Here is a 20,746-nt window from a genome sequence, read left to right on the forward strand (position 1 = left end):
CAGTGCCGGAGCGTCTACTACATCGAGTGTTTGCCATTAGCAAAGTTTAGATACAGGACTTTTTGTATCGATCCCCAAGGATGGCGTCAATGTTGGTTTTACGGCTTTAGGGTAGCCGGACGGTGGGCCAACACTACTGTAAAATACTAAGGAAAACGAGAAAATTGATAGAGTAATTGTACAGGCTTGTATTGATTTCAGAACCCCTTACAATGTGACCCGGGGGGAGCGGGGGGGGGGGGGGGGTATTTATACAAGAATATGGGCCTTGGAAAAAGAAAAGAGGAAGAAATTAACAAATCTAAACTTTAGGAAAGCTTTCAAACTATTAAATAAACTTTCTAATATTGAAAAAGGAAATTCCCGCTCTAAAACTGGAAAGGATCTCCACCAAATCTCTACTCACCGCCCCCGAGTGCGGCACCCGGTCGGGATCCCTTCAACTGCCTAGCCTGCTCGACCGGTCCAGCTGATGAGCTAAACATGTAGTGGGCCGGAGCCAGTCTACCGTGGCCCTCCTAACCCTTCAACTCCTTCAAGTAATCACACCACAAGTCCACAATCTCCTAACCGTCTAGGGGCACACCTGACTGGGTACCTAACTTTGGGTATCCATAAAATATAATAATAATAATAATAATGATAATAATAATAATAATAATAATAATATTATTATTATTATTATTATTATTAAAAAATCATTTATAAGCCATATATTTAGTGGATACTGATCTTGCTGGATCCAGCCTAAATAAACAAATAAAAAAACTAAGCCTACACTAGATCCTTAAAACACCGAGTATTGGATAATCTGAACAGTGTGATTCTTGGATTTTGTCTTTTGTCTCAATCATGCCCAAAAGCATCTGATTTGCATGTTCTTATTTTAATCCTAACACGATCTTTCCTAACTAAATGATGTCAATTGGCGTCAGTGTTGACCCACCAAGTTTCATTAAACTACTAAAGATTTGTTAAGCTGATAATGACATTCCAAGCTAATTAATTTCTATCACATTATATTATGCTTAGCTTCTTTGGGTTTTACTTAAATTTATTTAAAAAAAAAAAAAAAAAAAAAAAAAAAAAAAAAAAAAAAAAAAAAAAAGATGTTGGTCCATTGAAGTCTTTTTTATTTTTGAGTGCAAGTTGAAGCTAGGCAGTGGATGTCTGTTAAGCTTGGCCATTACTTTTTGTGTCTTTTCCATTTGGTGTTTTACTAAGAATCTTCCTTTGCCTACCCATGGCCAACCTGTTTTCCTGGTTCCCACAATGACTTTGTGCATATTTAACCCCCCCAAAACACTCCCAGTTTTTTTGCCTAGCTTTCTAACACTTGCTGCCATTCTTGGAACCCATTATATTCAAACGTTTACTGCTTTCTTAGCTAGTTTGTGTTTTCTTTGACCCTATGCATAGGAGAGGCAGAAGAGTCAAGCGCTCTGAGGTTAGTTTGTGTTCTTCTTTTAGTACTGTAACCTACGTATAGTATTCTTGTTGGTTGAGGATTCAAAGGCTGCAATTTCTTTGCTTGCAGGCCTTCTGGCCATCCATTGTGATGAAGAAATGGCTCAACATACAACCTAAGGTGTATGATTTTAGCGAAGATGAGATTGACACTGAGAGTGAAGATGATGGTATGTAAGAATTTTCATTCATCTCTCTCTCTCTCTCTCTCTCTCTCTCTCTCTCTCTCTCTAGTTTTCTTGATTTTCTTTCCTTCTCATCTGTATGTATAATCTGCAGCTTGCTCTCTGAAAGACGAGAGGGTGAATGAAGATCATGGCTGCCATGGTGGAGGGGAGGGGAAGGCTTCTGATGACTGCTTGTCCGACCAAATTTCTGTTAAACCTTCCACGGAATATTCACTGAGGCACAGGAGAGGGAAATCTGAAACTCTGCGTGTTCAGTACATAAGCACAAAAGATGTGAGGTTTGGGAGGATTTAACTTTTTCTGTTTTGGGATTACTTTCTTCTTGAATTTCAATGGTTTCCAACAAGGGTTGGAGGCATAATTCTTGATTTGTACGTGCAGAGTCACGGTGGGCACGTGGAACGTTGCTGGGAGGGTCCCGGGTGACGATCTCGAGATTGAAGACTGGGTTTGTATGCAAGAACCAGCAGATGTTTATATCCTAGGGTGAGTTTGTAGGGTGCTGGACTTGGCCTTTTACTGGTCGCCCGACAATAATGTTGTTGTCATATGATGTTTGAGGTTTATATGTGTTTGATTTATGGTTATGCTGGACTTGGCCTTTTACTGGTCGCATGACAGAGTCAGGGTGCTGGAGTTGGCCTTTTACTGGTCGCTCGAGAATAATGTTGTTGTCATATGATGTTTGAGGTTTATATGTGTTGTTGATTTATGGTTATGCAGGTTCCAAGAGGTTGTGCCTCTGAGTGCTGGGAATGTGCTGGGAGCTGAGAACAGAAGGCCAATTCAGAAATGGGAAGCCATAATTCGGAGAACACTGAACAAGACTTCTGAGCCTGCAGAAACTAAGGTCAAGAGCTACAGCGCTCCTCCCTCGCCCGTGCTCCGGACTTCTTCTGCTTCTGACATTATTGCTGATGCAATTGGTGCTCCCGTCTTGGACGCCATGTCAGACGAGTCGATAGACCCTTCTTGCGTTGCTGTGCCAGCACCAATGAATCTGAACTCGAAGAGGGTTTATGGGATTGGCAGCGAGGTTCGATTGGATTGGCCCGAACGCCCCCTGGATGCTGCAAATACACAAGCTCTTTCCTCAAGCTTCAAGCTTAGAAGGGTGCTGAGCAGTTCTGCCCGGTTTGGATTCGAAAGCGTGGACAATTCTCTGTGTTTCGCGCCTCGTGGATTAGTCGGTGGGGGGCTTAAACGAGGCCACCATAGCTCTGGAAACTTGGGATTGATGTCTATGGCTAAACCTCAATTACAGCTTCAACAAGATCATCCTGTAGAAGAAGTTGATTTTCTTTCTGACAGCAGCTCTGATGAGTTCTCTGAAGAGGAGGAGGAAGATTCTTTCATGGAATTCCCAGAGCTCCATAAAGAAACTCTTCCTGTTAAGGTTGTAAAGAAATCACATCCCAAGTATGTTCGTATCGTGAGTAAACAGATGGTTGGGATTTATGTTTCGGTTTGGGTACGAAGAAGGCTAAGAAGGCACATAAACAACTTGAAAGTCTCTCCTGTTGGAGTTGGATTGATGGGATACATGGGGAATAAGGTATTCTTTAAGGATTTTGTTGTGTTTTTTTTTTTTTTTTTTTAAGGAAATTAAAGTTAAAACCTTAAATTAACAGAAGAGTGTATGTAATTGCAGGGATCTGTTTCAGTGAGCATGTCTCTTTTCCAATCACAGCTATGCTTTGTTTGCTCACACTTAACATCTGGGCAGAAAGATGGAGCTGAGCATAGGAGAAACTCCGATGTGAACGAAATTCTAAGGCGAACGAGTTTCTCATCCGTGTTCGATACAGAAGCTGCTGATAATCCCCTAACGATCCCATCTCACGAGTAAGCAAAACGCCTTTGATCAATCCTAGGATGCAACTAAGTTTTTGTTTAATTTAGACAGTGTTCACAACATAACATATGACCCGGTTTCTTAATTTGATCAAACACAGTCAGATATTCTGGTTTGGAGATCTGAATTACAGAATCAGCCTGGCAGATAGTGAAGTGAGAAAGCTCGTTTCACGAAAGCAGTGGGACGAGCTCCTCGATCATGATCAGCTGAGCAAGGAGCTAAGAACTGGGCATGTTTTCGATGGCTGGAAAGAAGGAGCCATCAACTTTGCACCAACTTACAAATACGAGTTCAACTCAGACAGATACATCGGGGAAACCCCGCGAGAAGGGGAGAAGAGGAGATCCCCAGCATGGTAAGCCATTAATAATGTTTGCTAGGTTTGTAGAGATTAAGGATGTTACAAACATCAAAGGTTTTTGATATATATGATGTTTCAATTCAGGTGTGATCGAATACTATGGTTGGGGAAAGGCATAAAACAGCTGTTTTACAAAAGGGCAGACATAAGATTATCAGACCATAGACCAGTGAGTTCTATGTTCACAGTCGAAGTAGAAATCTTTAACCAACGAAAGCTCCAACGAGCCCTCAACGTCAAAGCTGCAGCTATACATCCTGATATTTTGCTTCTTGATGAGATTTAAAATATATATATATATATATAGGTGAAGCTTCAAAACATAATCTCAAAATCACCCATCAAGAGCTTATTCATGTCTGAAATACTTATGTTTTTGTCTTTTAATTTGCAGATGATTACCAGGTTTGCTGAGTTATCTTTTTGCAGATCTGAACTAGATTGGATTAAGGTTGTTTGAATTGACTGGGATAATATAATGCTCCAACTTTTGGTTTAAATCAAACCTAGTCCAATAGTTTGCAATATTTTTTTATTTTTGAATCTATATATAAAACTTTGTGAGGCAAAAGAGGGACCATAAATTCATTAAATTTTGTCATGCTCCTCCTTTTGGAGTGTATCAGAGAAAAGATGGGATAAAAAGATGTCTGTAATACTGTAAATTATTACTAACTGTATGTATGGAAGTGTGGTTCTTTTTCTTTTAATTTACAGTTATGGGTAATGCTTCTTTCCATTGGTGTCCATTCTTTTTTTTTTTGAGGAAAATTGGTGTCCATTCTTGGCTAACTTTATCCACACATAATACCTTTTGTATGCCATTTTAGACACCAATAATCAATCAGCCGTGGGTACAAGTCAAAAAAGTAAAACAAGTACATTATTACTTTTTATCTACAAAATTTTCAATTCAACAATAAAATAAATATAGTTTATGAAAAATTGTAATTTATCTCCTCATAATATGCCAATTATTAATATCACTCCTTAGTGATGTAAATGTTGTCTCTCAATTTTCAAAACGGTACATATGTTGTCCCTCCTGTAGTGTACATTTTGTCCCTCAATTTTTTTCCTGTACGGTACGGGTGGGGCAATATATGGGTAAATTATGTTGTGCTACCGTGTGCACCATGCATGGTGCACACGGAATTGGATTCATAATTTCTATACTATAGAAATTATGAATCAATTCCGTGTGCACCTTGCGTGGTGCACACGGTTGCACAGCATAACGCTCCCAATATATGTATCATTTTGAAAATTAAAAGGCAATATTTACACTATTAATAATTCAAGAGTGACATTGATAATTGACTTATTATTTTTTTTTTGTGCGTGATAATTGACCTATTATGAAGGGACATAAATACGATTTTCTCTATGTTTTACTTTTAAATACAAACGAAGAAAACACAATTATACAAGTCTCGATCGAGATCATTTAGAGAAGTGTAAATCAGGAGTAATTCAAAAGTTAGATAATTATAATGAGCTATCGCTTCTCTAGCATAAAAGCATACTTGAGAAATTACAAAATAAATATTAATTGAAACTCAATTGGTTTTTGAATTCATATGCTCACCCCAAGTGGATTGGGTTGATTTAAATTTGTAAAGTATAAACATTAATTTGAATTAAAAATTGATATAAAATTTTGTATGGTTAATAAAAATTCCATGTGGCATGAATTGTGTTGGTACATATATGAAAATATTATTGATTAGATTTTGATTCGAAAATTTATATCAAATCTTGTATGGTTGATTAGAACCATCTAACATCAATTGTGTTGCCATTCCACTATCTTGTTATGTATCATTCATGAGTTCTTATTGCAATATCATACACTCTATCATGTCATCATCAACATACCATTCACCTACTATCATGTCATCCTCCCTATGATATATACATGCTTTATAGAGTTATGATTTTTTGTTTAAATGGCTACATTATTTCATAATTTGATTCTTATTAATAGCATTTTGAATAATTATTATTTTATAAAATATATAATATGACAATAACAATGTTGACATAGTGAGAATGGCATGATTTAGTGTACAACATGACGGGTGATTGTGAAATTGTACACGGAGGTGGTCGTGAAAACCGTGACGAGCGACATCCTTGCCAATGAGAATATGGAGACAATTGTGACCGACTATTAAGATGATGATCATGGTTATGGGGACTACAATAGAATTGGCCATGAGATGAGATAAGGTAATAATGTGCTGACAAGTTAGTCAACTTGGATCAGAATGGTACGTGTTTGGGAACAATAATTCTTGAGGAACCTCTAGATTGCCTTCAGAATTTTCTTCAAGCGGACGTTGGCAGAGCACCATGACACATATAGTTTTCTAGCGGGGCACTCAGAGTGTCTTTCTGACCAAAAAAAAAAAAAAAAAAAAAAACTATAAAAATAATGTGATCGAATGATAATATGATAAAAACTATACTACTTTAAAAAAGAAGCATAAAATTATTGTATTTTGATAAATACAATTTCAAAGCATGGATACCAAACAAACTTTTCTTAAAACAAAAGGTGTATTTGATTCATGGGTTTACACATTAGGAATACGAATCAAAATTATAGTTTTTTTTTTTTTCAAAGGAAGGGGGACACCCACATATACACAATATTCACCTACCCTGAGGCTTGAACACTAAACCTCCCACATAAGGGGTCAAACCGGATACAAGTGGACCACAAGTCACTTGGTCGAATCAAAATCATAGTCAATGTTTAGTTGATAACTTTTTAAAATTTAAAACATAACTATGGGATTTGATTATCTCTTCAATTAAAAACTCAATTCTCTAATTAAAAATGACTATCATTTCATCTTATTAGTAATTTGATTTTTAAGTTTGGATTAGTGCTTTTAGATTTTGTTTTTACTTTTTTTTTTGTTTATATTAATACTTTGGATATCATTATATTATGATCAATTGGCTTAATTTTTTATTTTTTTATTTTTATATTTTTAAAACTTTTATTCCCATTATACGGTCATACATAACCAAACATCAATATTAATAATCATTCTATTTTACAACCAAACATGTAAAATACTTTTACCAAAATTTATTATCATTACAAAGTATTTAATCCTTATTCCAATTTTGATTCCCTTACGAATCAATCATACCCAAAATTTATTCTAGAAATCCCCAAAATTGAAATTGGGCCAAGTAGGCAATCATATGATTTCCGCAAAGGCTTACTCAAAACTGGTCCAGACCATACGAAACAAGAACCTGCAGGCCGCCGCCCATTTTGAGGGGCAAATTATTGCGGTCCACACAGTGGTATACGAACCATAACATAAAAGTACATTTTTAATATATTAAGGGGGCGTTTGGTTCAGGTTATATTATATAACCAAGGGAATGTGACATTCCCGAGCTTACATTCCTATGTTTGGTTCATTTTCTCTGAGGGAATATAACATTCCCAGGGAATGCAACATTCCCTCCACATAGGATTTTGAAGGGAATGTGATTCCCTTCATTTTGTTAGGTAATGTAGGATAACCTTGCATATTTATGAATTTTGTCATTTTAATTCTAATTATTTAAAGATATATATTTTATGTTAGCTTATATATATATATATATATATATATATATATATATATATATATATATATATATATATATATATATATATATATATATATATATATATATATATATATATAAAAGATAAGATAACCCTAAACCAAACATAATTATATTACATACCTCAATTTTAACCAAACACAGGAATCTAACATTCCCAGTAATCTAACATTCCCAGCAATCTAACATTCCTAAGGTAATCTAGCATTCCGTGAACCAAACGGCCCCTTAAATATAACGTATATAATTACATTCCTTAAATATAACGGCCCCTTAAATTATTTCTATACTGAATGTACATATACAATATAATTACATTCCTTAAATATAACGTATATTTTTAATATATTAAAAGTACATTATTATTGTACGAGATGTACATTATTTTACAGTATACAAAATATGATCCACACAGCTTGTGTAGATCATGGTACACATAATAATGATTGCTTTTGAGGTTACATGGAGTGAATTACATAAAAAATTATCAAACTTTATTTTATTATAATTTTTAGAACACTAGATTACTATATCATCTAGAAAGCCACAAATGACTGATTTGGAAAGGGATAGTATATATTTTATAGGAATAAGGGTCAAATAGGTCATTCAATTGCGCACCAAATTATAATTAGACTATTGAACTAAAAAGAATTACAATTCAGTCATTGAACAATACAAAAATATGCAATTTAACCCAAAATGACATGTTTACTTGATGTAGCATGTTACCGATTTTAAAATTAATTTTTAATAATTAATTAGTTAAAAAATATATTTTTCTAAAAAAAACAACAATTGTCTGCCGAAGACGAATCGTCTCTAACCGGCTTCGTCACTATGGTGAGAGACGACCTTCGTCTCCATAGCTAGAGACGAAGGGGACCTTCGTCCCCATAGCCAAGAGACGAAGGTTCCTTCGTCTCCCTGGCTTTGGAGACAAAGGATGTTGTCTCCGCCCAACAGTTTCTGTTTTTATTTAAACAAATATTTGGCTCAATTGCAATTTTTTTAGGTCAATGGCCTAATTGCAATTTGGTGTGTAGTTTTTTTGTTTTTTTTTTTATTTTATTAGGAAGGGGATACCCTACATATACACACTATTGCCTCAACTGAGGTTCGAACCTTACACCTCCCACTTAGAAGAGCAACCCGATACTAGTGAACTACAAGCCACTTTGTAATTTGGTGTGTAGTTGAGTGACCTATTTAATACTTATTCCTATTTTATATGAATGGCCGAGAGATAATGTTTTGAATATATATATATATATATATATATATATATATATATATATATATATATATATATGTGTGTGTGTGTGTGTGTGTGTGTGTGTGTGTGTGTGTGTACATATATATATATATATGTATGTATGTGTATATATATATATATATATACACATACATACATATATATATATATGTACACACACACACACACACACACACACACATATATATATATATATATATATATATATATATATATATATATATGTATGTATGTATGTATGTATGTATGTATGTATGTATGTATGTATGTATGTATGTATGTATGTATGTATATATATATATATATATATATATATATATATATATATATATATATATATATATATATATATATATATGTATATGTACACACACACACACACACACACACACATATATATATATATATATATAACTACACGTACTACTCTTACAATCTTCTTCTTTAAAATCAACCCATATACATAAATTCACGAACACACATATAAATTATTTTCGTAAAATTACCAAAAAATAACAAATAAAAAATTCATCCATACGATTTGCACACGGCATACTACATACACGCACACACCGTCGTACATAATTAACTAAAAACATCAACTCTCAATACAAATTATTACTTGACGGTAATAATGTTACCGGAAATATATTGTAAAGTAACGAATAAGAAAGTGACAATAGTTGTATTGCCTTTTGTCTTAGTATAGAAAGTACAGTGTCCACTGCTCAGCTGAGGGAAGTTCTATTTATACTAGGTCCTAACGGTAACAACATGAAGAGACATCCTTGGGGAGCTGAGCTAACGGCAAGAATATGAAGAGTCATGAATGAGGCGTTGAGGCTTTAACTCTCTCTCATCAATGGTGGCATCAAAGGTGGCTTCAATGACAATAAATGTGACACCTGTTGGATTCTAACTGTTGGAGTTCTGCCCGTTGGGTTCCCATGTGATGCTGAGTCAGATGCTCATTTGTGATCCGGGTCGGGTGCTAGCCCTATTATCCTGTCACCAGTCCCCCCTACTCCTGAGTCAACGGACGTGTTTGAGTTGACTTGGGAGTAAGGCTGAATCTATCTTGATCGTGTTTAGAATCCTGCTTGATTTAGGATATGTGATTTTATTTGATCCTGTGTATGTGATTTTATATATATTTTATTTCACATATGATTTTATTTTATTTCTTATGCTAGCTGAGATAGGCTTTGGCCTAGGTTGGCAGAGGTGCGTGCCTCCGGTCGAGGCGACGCCTCGACCGATCGTGGCCGAGGCGTGCGCCTCGACCGATCGTGGCCGAGGCGTGCGCCTCGACCGATCGTAGTCGAGGCGTGCGCCTCGACCGATCGTGGCCGAGGCGTCGCCTCGATCGATCGTGGCCGAGGCGTCGCCTCGACCGATCGTGGCCGAGGCGTGCGCCTCGACCGACCGTGGCCGAGGCGTCGCCTCGACCGACTGTGGCCGAGGCGTGCGCCTCGGTCGATCGTAGCCGAGGCGTGGCCTCGACCGACCGTGGTCGAGGCGTGCACCTCGATTGATCGTGGCCGAGGCGTGGCTTCGACCGATCGTGGCCGAGGTGTCGCCTCGACCACTCGTGGCGGAGGCGTGCGCTTCGGCTGACCGCGGCCGAGGCGTAGCCTCGACTGATCGTGGCTGGGGCAGGCTCCGGCCTTTTTTTTTTTTTTTTTTTGGCCGAGACGGACTTCGGCGTTGGCCGAGATGTGCGCCTCGGCCAACCATTGGCTGAGGCGTGCGTCGGTCAGACTGTGGCCGAGGCGGGCTCCTCGGCTGAACTTTGGCCGAGGCAAGCCTCGGCCATCCGAGTCGAGTCACGTCTCTTGGCCAACCTGTGGCCGGGGCGTGCGACTTGTTCCTTTTTTTTTTTTTTTTTTTTTTTTTTTTTTTGGGAAACAACATGGGCGGACCACAAGCACGAGATATTATTCCAAAAGATTTCAGAATGCAAAGCGGGCGGACCGCGATTACCAAACACTAGTCCCAAACGACTACTAGAATATTAAGGAAAATACTTAATCAAATGTTCCTAGCTCCATACCCGATCGATTATTTTTACAGATGGTGTGGACTTATGGATCATTTCTGCCAATCTTTTTGCATGCTTTAACGTAACAACTGCGGGCCGCTCGTTGGTCTCCTCTGACGACCCCTATCCCGCTCGGAGTGGGGAACTTCATACATAAGTGTTCCACCGACACTATGGCCTTGAGGTTCTCCAGTGTCGGTCTCCCCAATATGATGTTGTGCGCACAAGTGAGTCTTACCACGATGAATTCCAAGTCAAGTTTGCAAATGTTAGGGCTCGTGCCTATCTCCACTGGTAAGACCACTGACCCCTCCGTCTCCACTGAATCACCCGTAAATCCAGAGAGTGGGGTACGTACTTCTTTGAGCTGGTTCCTAAGTATCCCTAACTTGGTGAAGGCATCGTAATACATCACATTGACTGAGCTTCCCGTGTCGACTAAGATGCGGCGGACAATGACATCGTTGACGTCCATCTCAATTACCAGGGCGTCACGATGGGGTAACGGGCCCTCTGGGAAGTCATCATCAGAGAAGGTGATGTCCTCCTGTCTCTGTTTCTTTTCTCTGGGAAGACTCGCCACTTCTCCCACGTATAGCCGCCAGCTTCACTTCTTTCTTTCCGCGGGCGTGTCGTCCCCTGCAGGTCCACCATAGATAAAGTGTATGGTGTGCTTCTTTTGTCGTCTAGGCGCCACCTCGGTTTCTTTCTCGCTATCACTCTGCTCAGATATTTGGTCGTGTCCTCTTTTTTTCAAGGTGGACAGCTCGGTGACATCCTCATTTCTCCAGAAATTTTTTAGTGGATTTTTTGATGGATCGCGCTGCGGCTGCTGCTGCTGCTTGGATCGCTTGACAAAATGCCGAAAGTAGCCCTGCTGGATGAGTTCTTCTATTTGTCTCTTCAAAACGTGACACTCATCTGTATCGTGGCCGGCTTGACTATGAAACCTGCAGTACTTTGTTTGGTCTGCCTTTGGGGAGACCTTCATGCACTCCTCGGGGAATTCTACCATTCCCATCTCCTCAGCTTGCTGTAGAATGACACTGACGGGATGGGTAAGAGGAGTTAGATTACGCAAGGGGACCAGGCGAGGTCGTTCGTGGTCTCGGCCTTTCCCTGCGGTCGGGTGGTTCGAGGGTGGTGCCTGGCTGGGCGGACCCGCTTTCCCAGGCTTCCCACCTTTCCTTCCATCCTCTTCGTCCTTCTTCTTTCTGTCGACGTCCTCTGCTTCGGCATAGCGGCTAGCCGTCCTTATCAGATCTTCGTAAGAGCGGGGGTGGTGGGCGTTCAACTGCTTGTGGAAATACCCTGATCTTAAAGCATGGATAAATATCGGGATCGCCGCCTTGGAGTCGAAGTCGTAGACATTATTGACTTCCTTTTTCCATTTTATCGGAAGTCTTTGAGGCTCTCGCCTCTATCTTACTTCACTACACAGAGGTGAGAGAAGGGTTTCTTACGCTGTATGCTACCGGAGAAGTATGTCAGGAAGCTCTTGGACAACTCCCCAAAGTTTTGGATCGACCCATCAGGGATGGTGTTGAACCAGTCTTGGGCCGCTCCATCCAGGGTGGACAAGAACGCTCGGCACATGATGGCGTCCCCTGCCCCGATCATTACCATAGCAGCCTTGTACCTCGTCATGTGGACGTGTGGGTCAGTGACCCCGTGTACTCCTTGATGGCGGGCAACCTAAAGTCCCTCGGCAAAGGTACGTCCATGATGCTTGGGGAGAATGGTGCTGCCATCCGTACCTCGGGTTCCGGCGACTGCTCCCGTGCCTCCACCCTTCTTGCTAACTCCTCGATTCTTCTCTACAGCCTCTCGACCAGGGCCGACTCATCAGGGTGCCGGCGCGGGGCCGGCTGCCGCTCCTTCAAGTGTCGGTGTGGAGCCCGCTCATCAACGCGTCGCTTCCCCGCCGAGTGCCGTCGCGGAGCCGGCTCTTCGACGCGTCGCTCCTCCAAGTGTCAACATAAGGCCGACTCATCAACGTGTTGGCGTGGGGTCGGCTCCCGAGACTCGCCCACCTCCTCTCCGGGTGATCTCTCGGCTTCTCTGTTTTCGTATTGGCGAGGACCTCTGGTAGAGGATCCCTCGGCCCGTGGTCCTAATCTTTGCCGCACGGGCGCCCTTTGTCCTAATCGTTCTGGTGCAGATTGGGAAGGGCCTGGTTGTCGTCTGGCCGGTCCACTTCTTTGGGTCTCCACCCTTATTTCCTGGGGCCGCGGCGGGGGCACTTAGCCTTGCAGTCCCCCCGCCACCTGATTTAGCGCCGCCGTCACTGCTTGCTGAATGACATCGGCAGTCGCCTGGAGGTTCACGGCTTGGTTCACCCCTCCATTGTTGATTTGGTCTCGAAGGTCCCCTCCATTGTTGAGTTGGTCTCGAAGGTCCCCTCCGCGATTGTTGGTGAGTTGGTCCCGGAGGTCACCTGAGGCATTGCCATTGTTCACGTTGCGGGAACCATAGGAGCTGCGGGACACCATTCTTTCAAGCTTGCTGTTGAAAGAGGAATGAGTTGTGTGTGTCGTAGCCTGCTTGAGTATTGGACTCAGGCTCTCAATGAAAGCACCAATGACGGTAATAATGTTACCGGAAATATATTGTAAAGTAACGAATAAGAAAGTGGCAATAGTTGTATTGCCTTTTGTCTCAGTATAGAAAGTACAGTGTCCCCTGCTCAGCTGAGGGAAGTTCTATTTATACTAGGTCCTAACGGTAACAACATGAAGAGACATCCTTGGGGAGCTGAGCTAACGGCAAGAATATGAAGAGTCATGAATGAGGCGTTGAGGCTTTAACTCTCTCTCATCAATGGTGGCATCAAAGGTGGCTTCAATAACAATAAATGTGACACCTGTTGGATTCTAACCGTTGGAGTTCTGCCCGTTGGGTTCCCATGTGATGCTGAGTCAGATGCTCATTTGTGATCCGGGTCGGGTGCCAGCCCTATTATCCTGTCATTACTAGTTATTACCTTTAATATTCTACCTAATATTATGCTCAAGATTACAATTTAATACTAACCAAAAATAAACTCAATACTAGAATTACTTTTTAATTCTTATGTTTTAATAATATCCATAATTAGTTTAAAAGAATCTTTCAATCTCAACCATATATGGAAAATGAATCAATGGATATCATGAGATCTCATATATATATATATATATATATATATATATATATATATATATATATATATATATATATATATATATATATATATATATGTACACCTTCATTGGATTGTTTCAATAGCAGAATACATAGTATGCAATAAAGAAAATCTCTTTTCTTTTAACCTTCCTCATTTTGTTCTGTCTCATACTTGCGTCTCCTTTTCTTCATGGCATCAGAGCCTCCATCGCCAAAGTCGAATCAAGTAAAGACAACGGCAGAAGAGACAAACGAAAAGGAGGACAGTTAGCAACAAAAGGTGGTTGGAATGATGATTGATCCAATGTCATCTTTTTACCTACATGCCTCGGATTCTCTTGGACAAGTTTACGTTGCAGAGTTATTACGAGATGGAAATTATGGTGTATGGGTGAATGATATGCGTGATGCATTGTTTACAAAAAATAAAATGAGTTTTGTGGATGGAACTCTTATTATGGCAACGCCAGATTCACCGTATCTTCAGCAATGGATGCGGTGCAATGCAATGGTCAAAGGTTGGCTTAAAATCGCCATGGACAATGATATTCGTGGTAGCGTTAGATTTACTACTACTGCTAGAGATATATGGTGTGATCTAGAAGAGAGGTTTGACAAAGAAACACTAGTACAGATCTGATCATTTGCTACTGTTGTAAATGACATTTAGCTACTGTTCTACAACAATCGCAGATACTAGCGTCACAAAAAGCCTCGGACATTACGCGACTGTTGTGAAATAGTCGCGAATTGGGTATTAATTCGCGACTGTTCTTGATGCCAAACAGTCGCGAATTGTATTTTTATTTATTTTTTATTTTCTTTATTCAGTGGTCTTCCGCGACTGTTTTAACATAGAAACAGTCGTGGAATAATTTTTTTTTAATTATTTAATTTATTTTTGTTAAATTCACTATTTTTTTTTTAAATAATTCTTGTACCTGTTACAGTTAAAGTCCTACACAACACAATTTATCTATCAATACACTACTTTATATCACCACACTTTAATATCCTAAAAACACTACAATACTTTTAACACAAAACAATCATCAATACTTTAACAAAATGCACTTGAACACAATACTATCATCAAAACACAATACTACTTTATATCCTCGATTACACTTTAATATAATAATATCATCAAAACATGCACAAAACAATACTATCATCAAAACAAAACTATTTATCAATAAAACAAAAGTTACACGCACTCCGAAAAGAAGTATTTTGCCCATTGCTCCCGAATCTCATTTATGTCATTGATGGAGTACGGACTATCGCTTTCAAATGCCTACAAAAAAATTTAAGTAATCAAATTTATGTTAATTAATAAAATATAACTTAACTGTACTATACATAGTTGTATTTAAATTCACTTACCTTATCCAAATCATCAATAGATAAATATTTTGTCACGATATCAAACATGTATCGCATGACATAATATCCACACTCATAATCTCCAGTTAATGTAATCTGCTGAAAAAGCTGTGAGTTGCCGCACTGTCCCTATTTCTAGTTCATATCAGTGAGGATAAGAATTAAGAGATGAGCAAGGCAAGGGGCCAGTGTATGCTGAAACCCAAATCGAGTGGCTTACAATCCAATCCATTATTTACACTCCTTGCTAGTTAGTTTTGGGGATAACTATCATCACTTGAATAACAACTCATACTAAAACTAAAACTAAAATTTTCAATCCAACACCAAAACCATTTTCCTCTTTGCCAACCAACTTTCTGCCTCAACACTTTTTTTGTAATTACAACAGCACAGCCAAAATTGTTTAATAAAATTTGCAATTCTGGAAGTTATTTACAGATTAATTAATAGAATGAAAGAAATTCAGAAACATTACATCTATTTTCAATTTCCATCTCTGCCCGGCCCTTAGATTGTTTGTGATTACTAGTCAGCTACTCGGTTTCCTTGACTAAAACACCATTTGCATTTTCAGTTTTCAGTCAATTAACGCTACGCTTAACAATCTTCTATATAAATCAAAAATGTTGATGTTCCTGCTTCAGACAGAAATAAACTAAACTATATAAATCAAGTTTATGGATGCTTCAGACAGACACAAACCAAAAATAAACTAAACTATATAAATCAAAATCAGAAATCAGAAATCAGAAGACTTACCAAATATATTTGATTTCAGGGGGAACCTTATTGCTGATCCCCTCAACTGTCTGTTCCTGCTTGCTTTTTCCACTTTCAGTGAGCGGAGACGGTGGCTATGGCGGGCGGAGGCGACGGTCGTCGCTGGGGCTCTGGAGATGGCGTTCGCGTCCGCAGCTATGGCGGAGGAAAGGGCGTTCGCTGGCTGCGGCGGCGTTCGCCGGCTGTGGCAGCGTTCGCCGTTGAAGATGAGTGTGTAGTGTTCGGGCGTTTGTCGGATCGGAGGAGATGCTAGGGTACATAACAGTGGTTTGTCGTTGCTCCTGGCCAGGCTGGGTACGTAGCTAGGGTTTTTAATTGATATTTCGCCACTGTTTCTAGAAGTAACAGTGGCGAAATAAAAAAGAATTTTAATTATTTTTTTTAAAATAATTTCCACCACCGTTTCAAAGAAAAACGGTGGTGTTTTATTTTTCTATTTCGCCACTGTTTCAACTAGAAACAGTAGCGAAATCCAAAAGCGTTATTTTAAATTTTCAATCTGCTCCCGTTACAGCTAAGAACAGTCGTGGATAATCTATCAATTATTACGAAATTGCCACCGTGAATTTTTGAATTAAGAACACACTACTGTTTTTTAAAAACAGTAGCTAAATGCCAGTCTCCTATGCCCTGTTTTGTACTAGTGAAAGTGCGCCATGGGCCTCTGAAATCAGATGGGCAGTAACACTTCTTCGCCAGGATAAAGCTACTGTTTCAGCATAATATACCAAGCTTAAAAGCTTGTGGGATGAGATGAATTGCACAACACCTTTGCCCATGTATAATTGTCAAGGTTGCAAGTGCAATTTTAACAAAGAAATACATAGAATTGCGTGAAAAGGAGCAACTCTATGATTTTCTTATGGGTCTTGATGAAGAATTTAATATAGTGAAGAGTCAAATTCTTGGCACGAGGCAAATACCAAGCCTTGGTGTTGCTTATCACATGGTCTTTGAAGATGAACAACAACGGCTTGTTTCCTCCATGACTAAACATGGAACAGAGATGACAGCCTTCCATGTGCAAAATCGGCGTGTTGAAAAATCACGTGGGAAACCCATATATAATAAGAATAAACGAATGGATATGCCCACTTGTAGTCATTGTGGAAAATTTGGGCATAAAGAAGAACAATGTTTTGAAATAATTGGCTACCCAGCTAATTGGCACAAAGGAACGTGAGAAAGAAACAATCACTGCGGACAAACCATGGGTCCGAAAGCTGCGCATGTTGGTAGTGGAAAAGGAACCTTAGCCAAGTTAACACAAGACCAAATGAGTAAATTAATGCAACTTCTGAATTCGGAGGTTGGAAAATTAGGTGAAAGCTCTGCGAACCCCACCGTCAATATGGCGGGTAAGCAAGAGCATGATGAAACATGGGTTATTGATTCTGGAGCCATAGATCACATTGTCAATAATCCAACTCTTTTGTCTAAATAAAATTGAAGAAGGTTGAGTGAGTTACCCAGTGACCATTCCGAATGGTGACAAAGTACCTATTGAAAATATAGGACAAGCTACCTTTCCCAATGGAATTAAAATCAATGGAGTTTTAAACATACCTGATTTCAAATGCAATTTATTATCTGTTGTGCAATTAACTAGAGATTTTAATTCTATATTAATATTCTTTCCCAATTTCTGTGTCATGCAGGACTTACGCTCGAAGAAGTTGATTGGAATGGGTAGGCTACGTGACGGCTTATACTGTTTGGAACCAACAATGATACCAACCATGGCGGCCACTGCACAATCTAAGACTAAGGACATCAAACTTTGGCATCGACGTTTGGGTCATGCCCCTAGTGAGAAAATCTGAACATTATTTAATTTCAATAATAATGTGATAGAATTTCTTTTTGTGACTCTTGCATGCGTTCAAAACAAACTCGTTTACCATTTCCTGTTAGTCACATTAAAACTACATCTTGTTTTGAATTGGTGCATTGTGACATTTGGGGTGGTTATCGTACACCGTCCTCATGTGGACTCATTATTTTCTCACAATTGTGGATGACTATAGTAGAGGTGTTTGGGTTTATTTACTAAAATATAAATCTCAAAGTTAAACTCCATCTTATTTCTTTTTGCAAAATGGTTGAAACACAGTTTGGTAAACGTGTTAAGCAAATTCGTACAGATAATGGTGTAGAATTTCTTGTGTGGGTACTCCTCAGCAAAATGGAGTAGCAGAACGCAAACACAGACAAAAACTTGAAATTGCTCGTGTATTCCGATTTCAATCCAATCTACCCATTAAATTTTGGGGAGAATGTATTCTTTCTGCAGTTTATATTATCAACAGATTCCCATCCCGAGCAATTAGTCACAAGACACCATTTGAAATTATTTTTAGTAAAATTGCGGATTATGAGCACTTTTCATGATAATGATAAATTTCAAGCTCGTAGTCACCTATGCATTTTTGTTGGTGACCCTGGTGGACATAAAGGATATAAGCTTTATAACATTACAGATCAAAAGTTTCTTGTATCTCGAGATGTTGTTTTCTTGGAAGATATTTTTCCTTGCAGAAATCAAACCATTGATCTAAACCACACTTCTACCACTCACTCTCAACCTAGGATAATTGATGATGAATATCCTGCAAACTTTGAAACATGTAGAGAAGGCACACCCATTCAAAAGGAGGATATCACACAGACGGATGGACCAAGTTCCCTAGCTACTCTTGAAACCACACATGATCCACAACCCACTGCTTCTGCATCACCAAGCTCACTAGAAATAATCAGCTCATCTCCAACGGCTAACAGAAATTCTTGCTCCCCGTCGTAGCCAATGGGAACGCCGTCAACCTGCTCATTTAGCACATTTTCAAGTTGAGTTACCTCAATCTCTCAACAAGTCGTCAAAATGTCTTACTAACAACATGGTATAATCTGTTATCCTCTTTTGTTGTTTATGATAAATTTTCAAACTCACGTCGTGTTTTTTTGACGGCCATCACAAATCATGATGAGTCTAAGCACTTTTCTCATGCAGTTTGCCATTCCTATTAGCGTGAAGCCATGCAAAGGGACATTCAAGCTCTTGAACAAAATGGAACGTGGGAAATTGTATCCCTACCACCCGGGAAGAAGGCCATCGCTTCTAAATGGGTCTACAAAATAACATTCAAACTAAATGGGGAGGTAAAACGCTATAAAGCTCGCCTTGTTGCCAAAGGCTTTTCCCAAGTTGAGGGTGTAGATTTTCACGAGACATTCGCTCCCGTTGCGAAATTGGTCACCGTTCGCTGTTTGTTGGCAGTAACAGTTAAGAAAGGTTGGGAAATTCAACAACTTGATGTCAATAATGCTTTCCTCCATGGCGACCTTCATGAAGATGTATACATGCATGTTCCCCAAGGCTTTGCAAACACGAGTATGTAAGCTTAAGAAATCTTTATATAGTCTCTACTAAGCATCTCGAAACTGGTACCATAAATTCACTACAGCTCTCCTCAGTGTGGGTTTTACTCAATCTCATCCTGATCACTCCTTATTCATATACTCACAAGGTACTAGTTATGTGGCTGCCCTCATTTATGTCGATGATGTGCTCTTAGTTGCCAATGACAAAGGAAAGATACACACCTTTAAGGCCTTCCCCTTAATGATAAATTTGGAATCAAAGATTTGGGTTCCATTAATTTTTTCCTTGGCATTGGGGTCGCTTGAACTCGCCATGGACTGGTTTTAAGCCAACGTAAATATGCGCGTGACATATTAGCTGAGGGTGGATTGGAAGCATTTCGCCCAAGTGCTTTCCCCATTGAGCAAAATCATAAACTATGTGCTGATTGTGATGGGGCTCTTGTTGATGCCTCTCGGTATCGTTACTTGGTAGGACGCCTATTATATCTTACCGTAACAAGGCCAGACATGATATGCCATACCCCGTAATCAATATAGAATGTGGGTAGCTCCAAAATTCTTCTCCTATAGTACCAAAAATTTACTAAATATATTAAAAAAAAGTGTTATATTTATTTTAATAAATAAAATACAGAAACAGATAAATAAAATTTACATTAGACTTAAGCTTAGATAGATGCTGCCATAGCTCTGATAGAGACTCAGTTATATACATACTATAAGCTCTGATAGAGGCTCAGTTTTGTTGTAATTTTGTTTGATGAAAAGCAAGTAAAACAATGTAGAAGAAACAATTGATTCAATTTCTGGTTTTGCTCTTCACCATATGATCATTTTCCCCTAACTAAACTCTTATAAGGAGTTTTCGGAGGTTCAATATATGCTGATTTAAAAACTACTACCTAGGCATGGCACGCCGAGCTATCATGCTGTGTCCTTGAGCTGCCCAACAGATACCCAGTTGTTGTTAACTTAAAAACACGGATTACCACCTATAGTCGCATATCTCATAATTAATACGGAATGTCTTCTCAATTTAATTCCTTCACTAGGATCATAAATTTTCTAAAGATATTAACACAAATAGTTATAAATGAATTGTTATAGAAAAATAAATAAATAAATAAATTCACATCAGCACAAAGCTCTGTTAGACTATCATTCCGTATACCAATCCTGCAATTGGACTTCTCCTTAT

At 39.0% G+C, this 20,746-nt stretch overlaps 1 protein-coding gene and 1 long non-coding RNA gene across 3 annotated transcripts; one reads left to right on the plus strand and one right to left on the minus strand.

Annotated features, from left to right (window-relative positions):
* Positions 1-1,159: 1,159 nt before the first annotated feature.
* Positions 1,160-4,611, plus strand: LOC109185382 (type I inositol polyphosphate 5-phosphatase 2). 2 transcript variants are annotated; one of them, XM_019335379.1, is made up of 9 exons: positions 1,160-1,447; positions 1,538-1,637; positions 1,747-1,933; positions 2,037-2,141; positions 2,379-3,210; positions 3,307-3,500; positions 3,611-3,868; positions 3,959-4,181; positions 4,269-4,611. In XM_019335379.1, the coding sequence occupies exons 1-8, from the start codon at positions 1,412-1,414 to the stop codon at positions 4,158-4,160; spliced, it is 1,914 nt and encodes a 637-aa protein (XP_019190924.1). In that variant the 5' UTR covers positions 1,160-1,411; the 3' UTR covers positions 4,161-4,181; positions 4,269-4,611. The 2 variants fall into 2 exon arrangements, with proteins under 2 accessions (XP_019190924.1, XP_019190925.1); XM_019335380.1 differs by having other exon boundaries at positions 3,959-4,173; positions 4,267-4,611.
* A 10,458-nt stretch (positions 4,612-15,069) lies between these two features.
* LOC109185324 lies at positions 15,070-15,465 on the minus strand. The gene is made up of 2 exons (XR_002054963.1): positions 15,382-15,465; positions 15,070-15,292 (listed from the first exon to the last, which is right to left on the minus strand). It is a non-coding gene; the product is annotated as an uncharacterized LOC109185324 (long non-coding RNA).
* Between the last annotated feature and the right edge of the window lie 5,281 nt (positions 15,466-20,746).

The sequence above is a fragment of the Ipomoea nil genome, unplaced genomic scaffold, assembly GCF_001879475.1.
Source record: "Ipomoea nil cultivar Tokyo-kokei standard unplaced genomic scaffold, Asagao_1.1 scaffold1317, whole genome shotgun sequence".
Taxonomy (NCBI): domain Eukaryota; kingdom Viridiplantae; phylum Streptophyta; class Magnoliopsida; order Solanales; family Convolvulaceae; genus Ipomoea; species Ipomoea nil.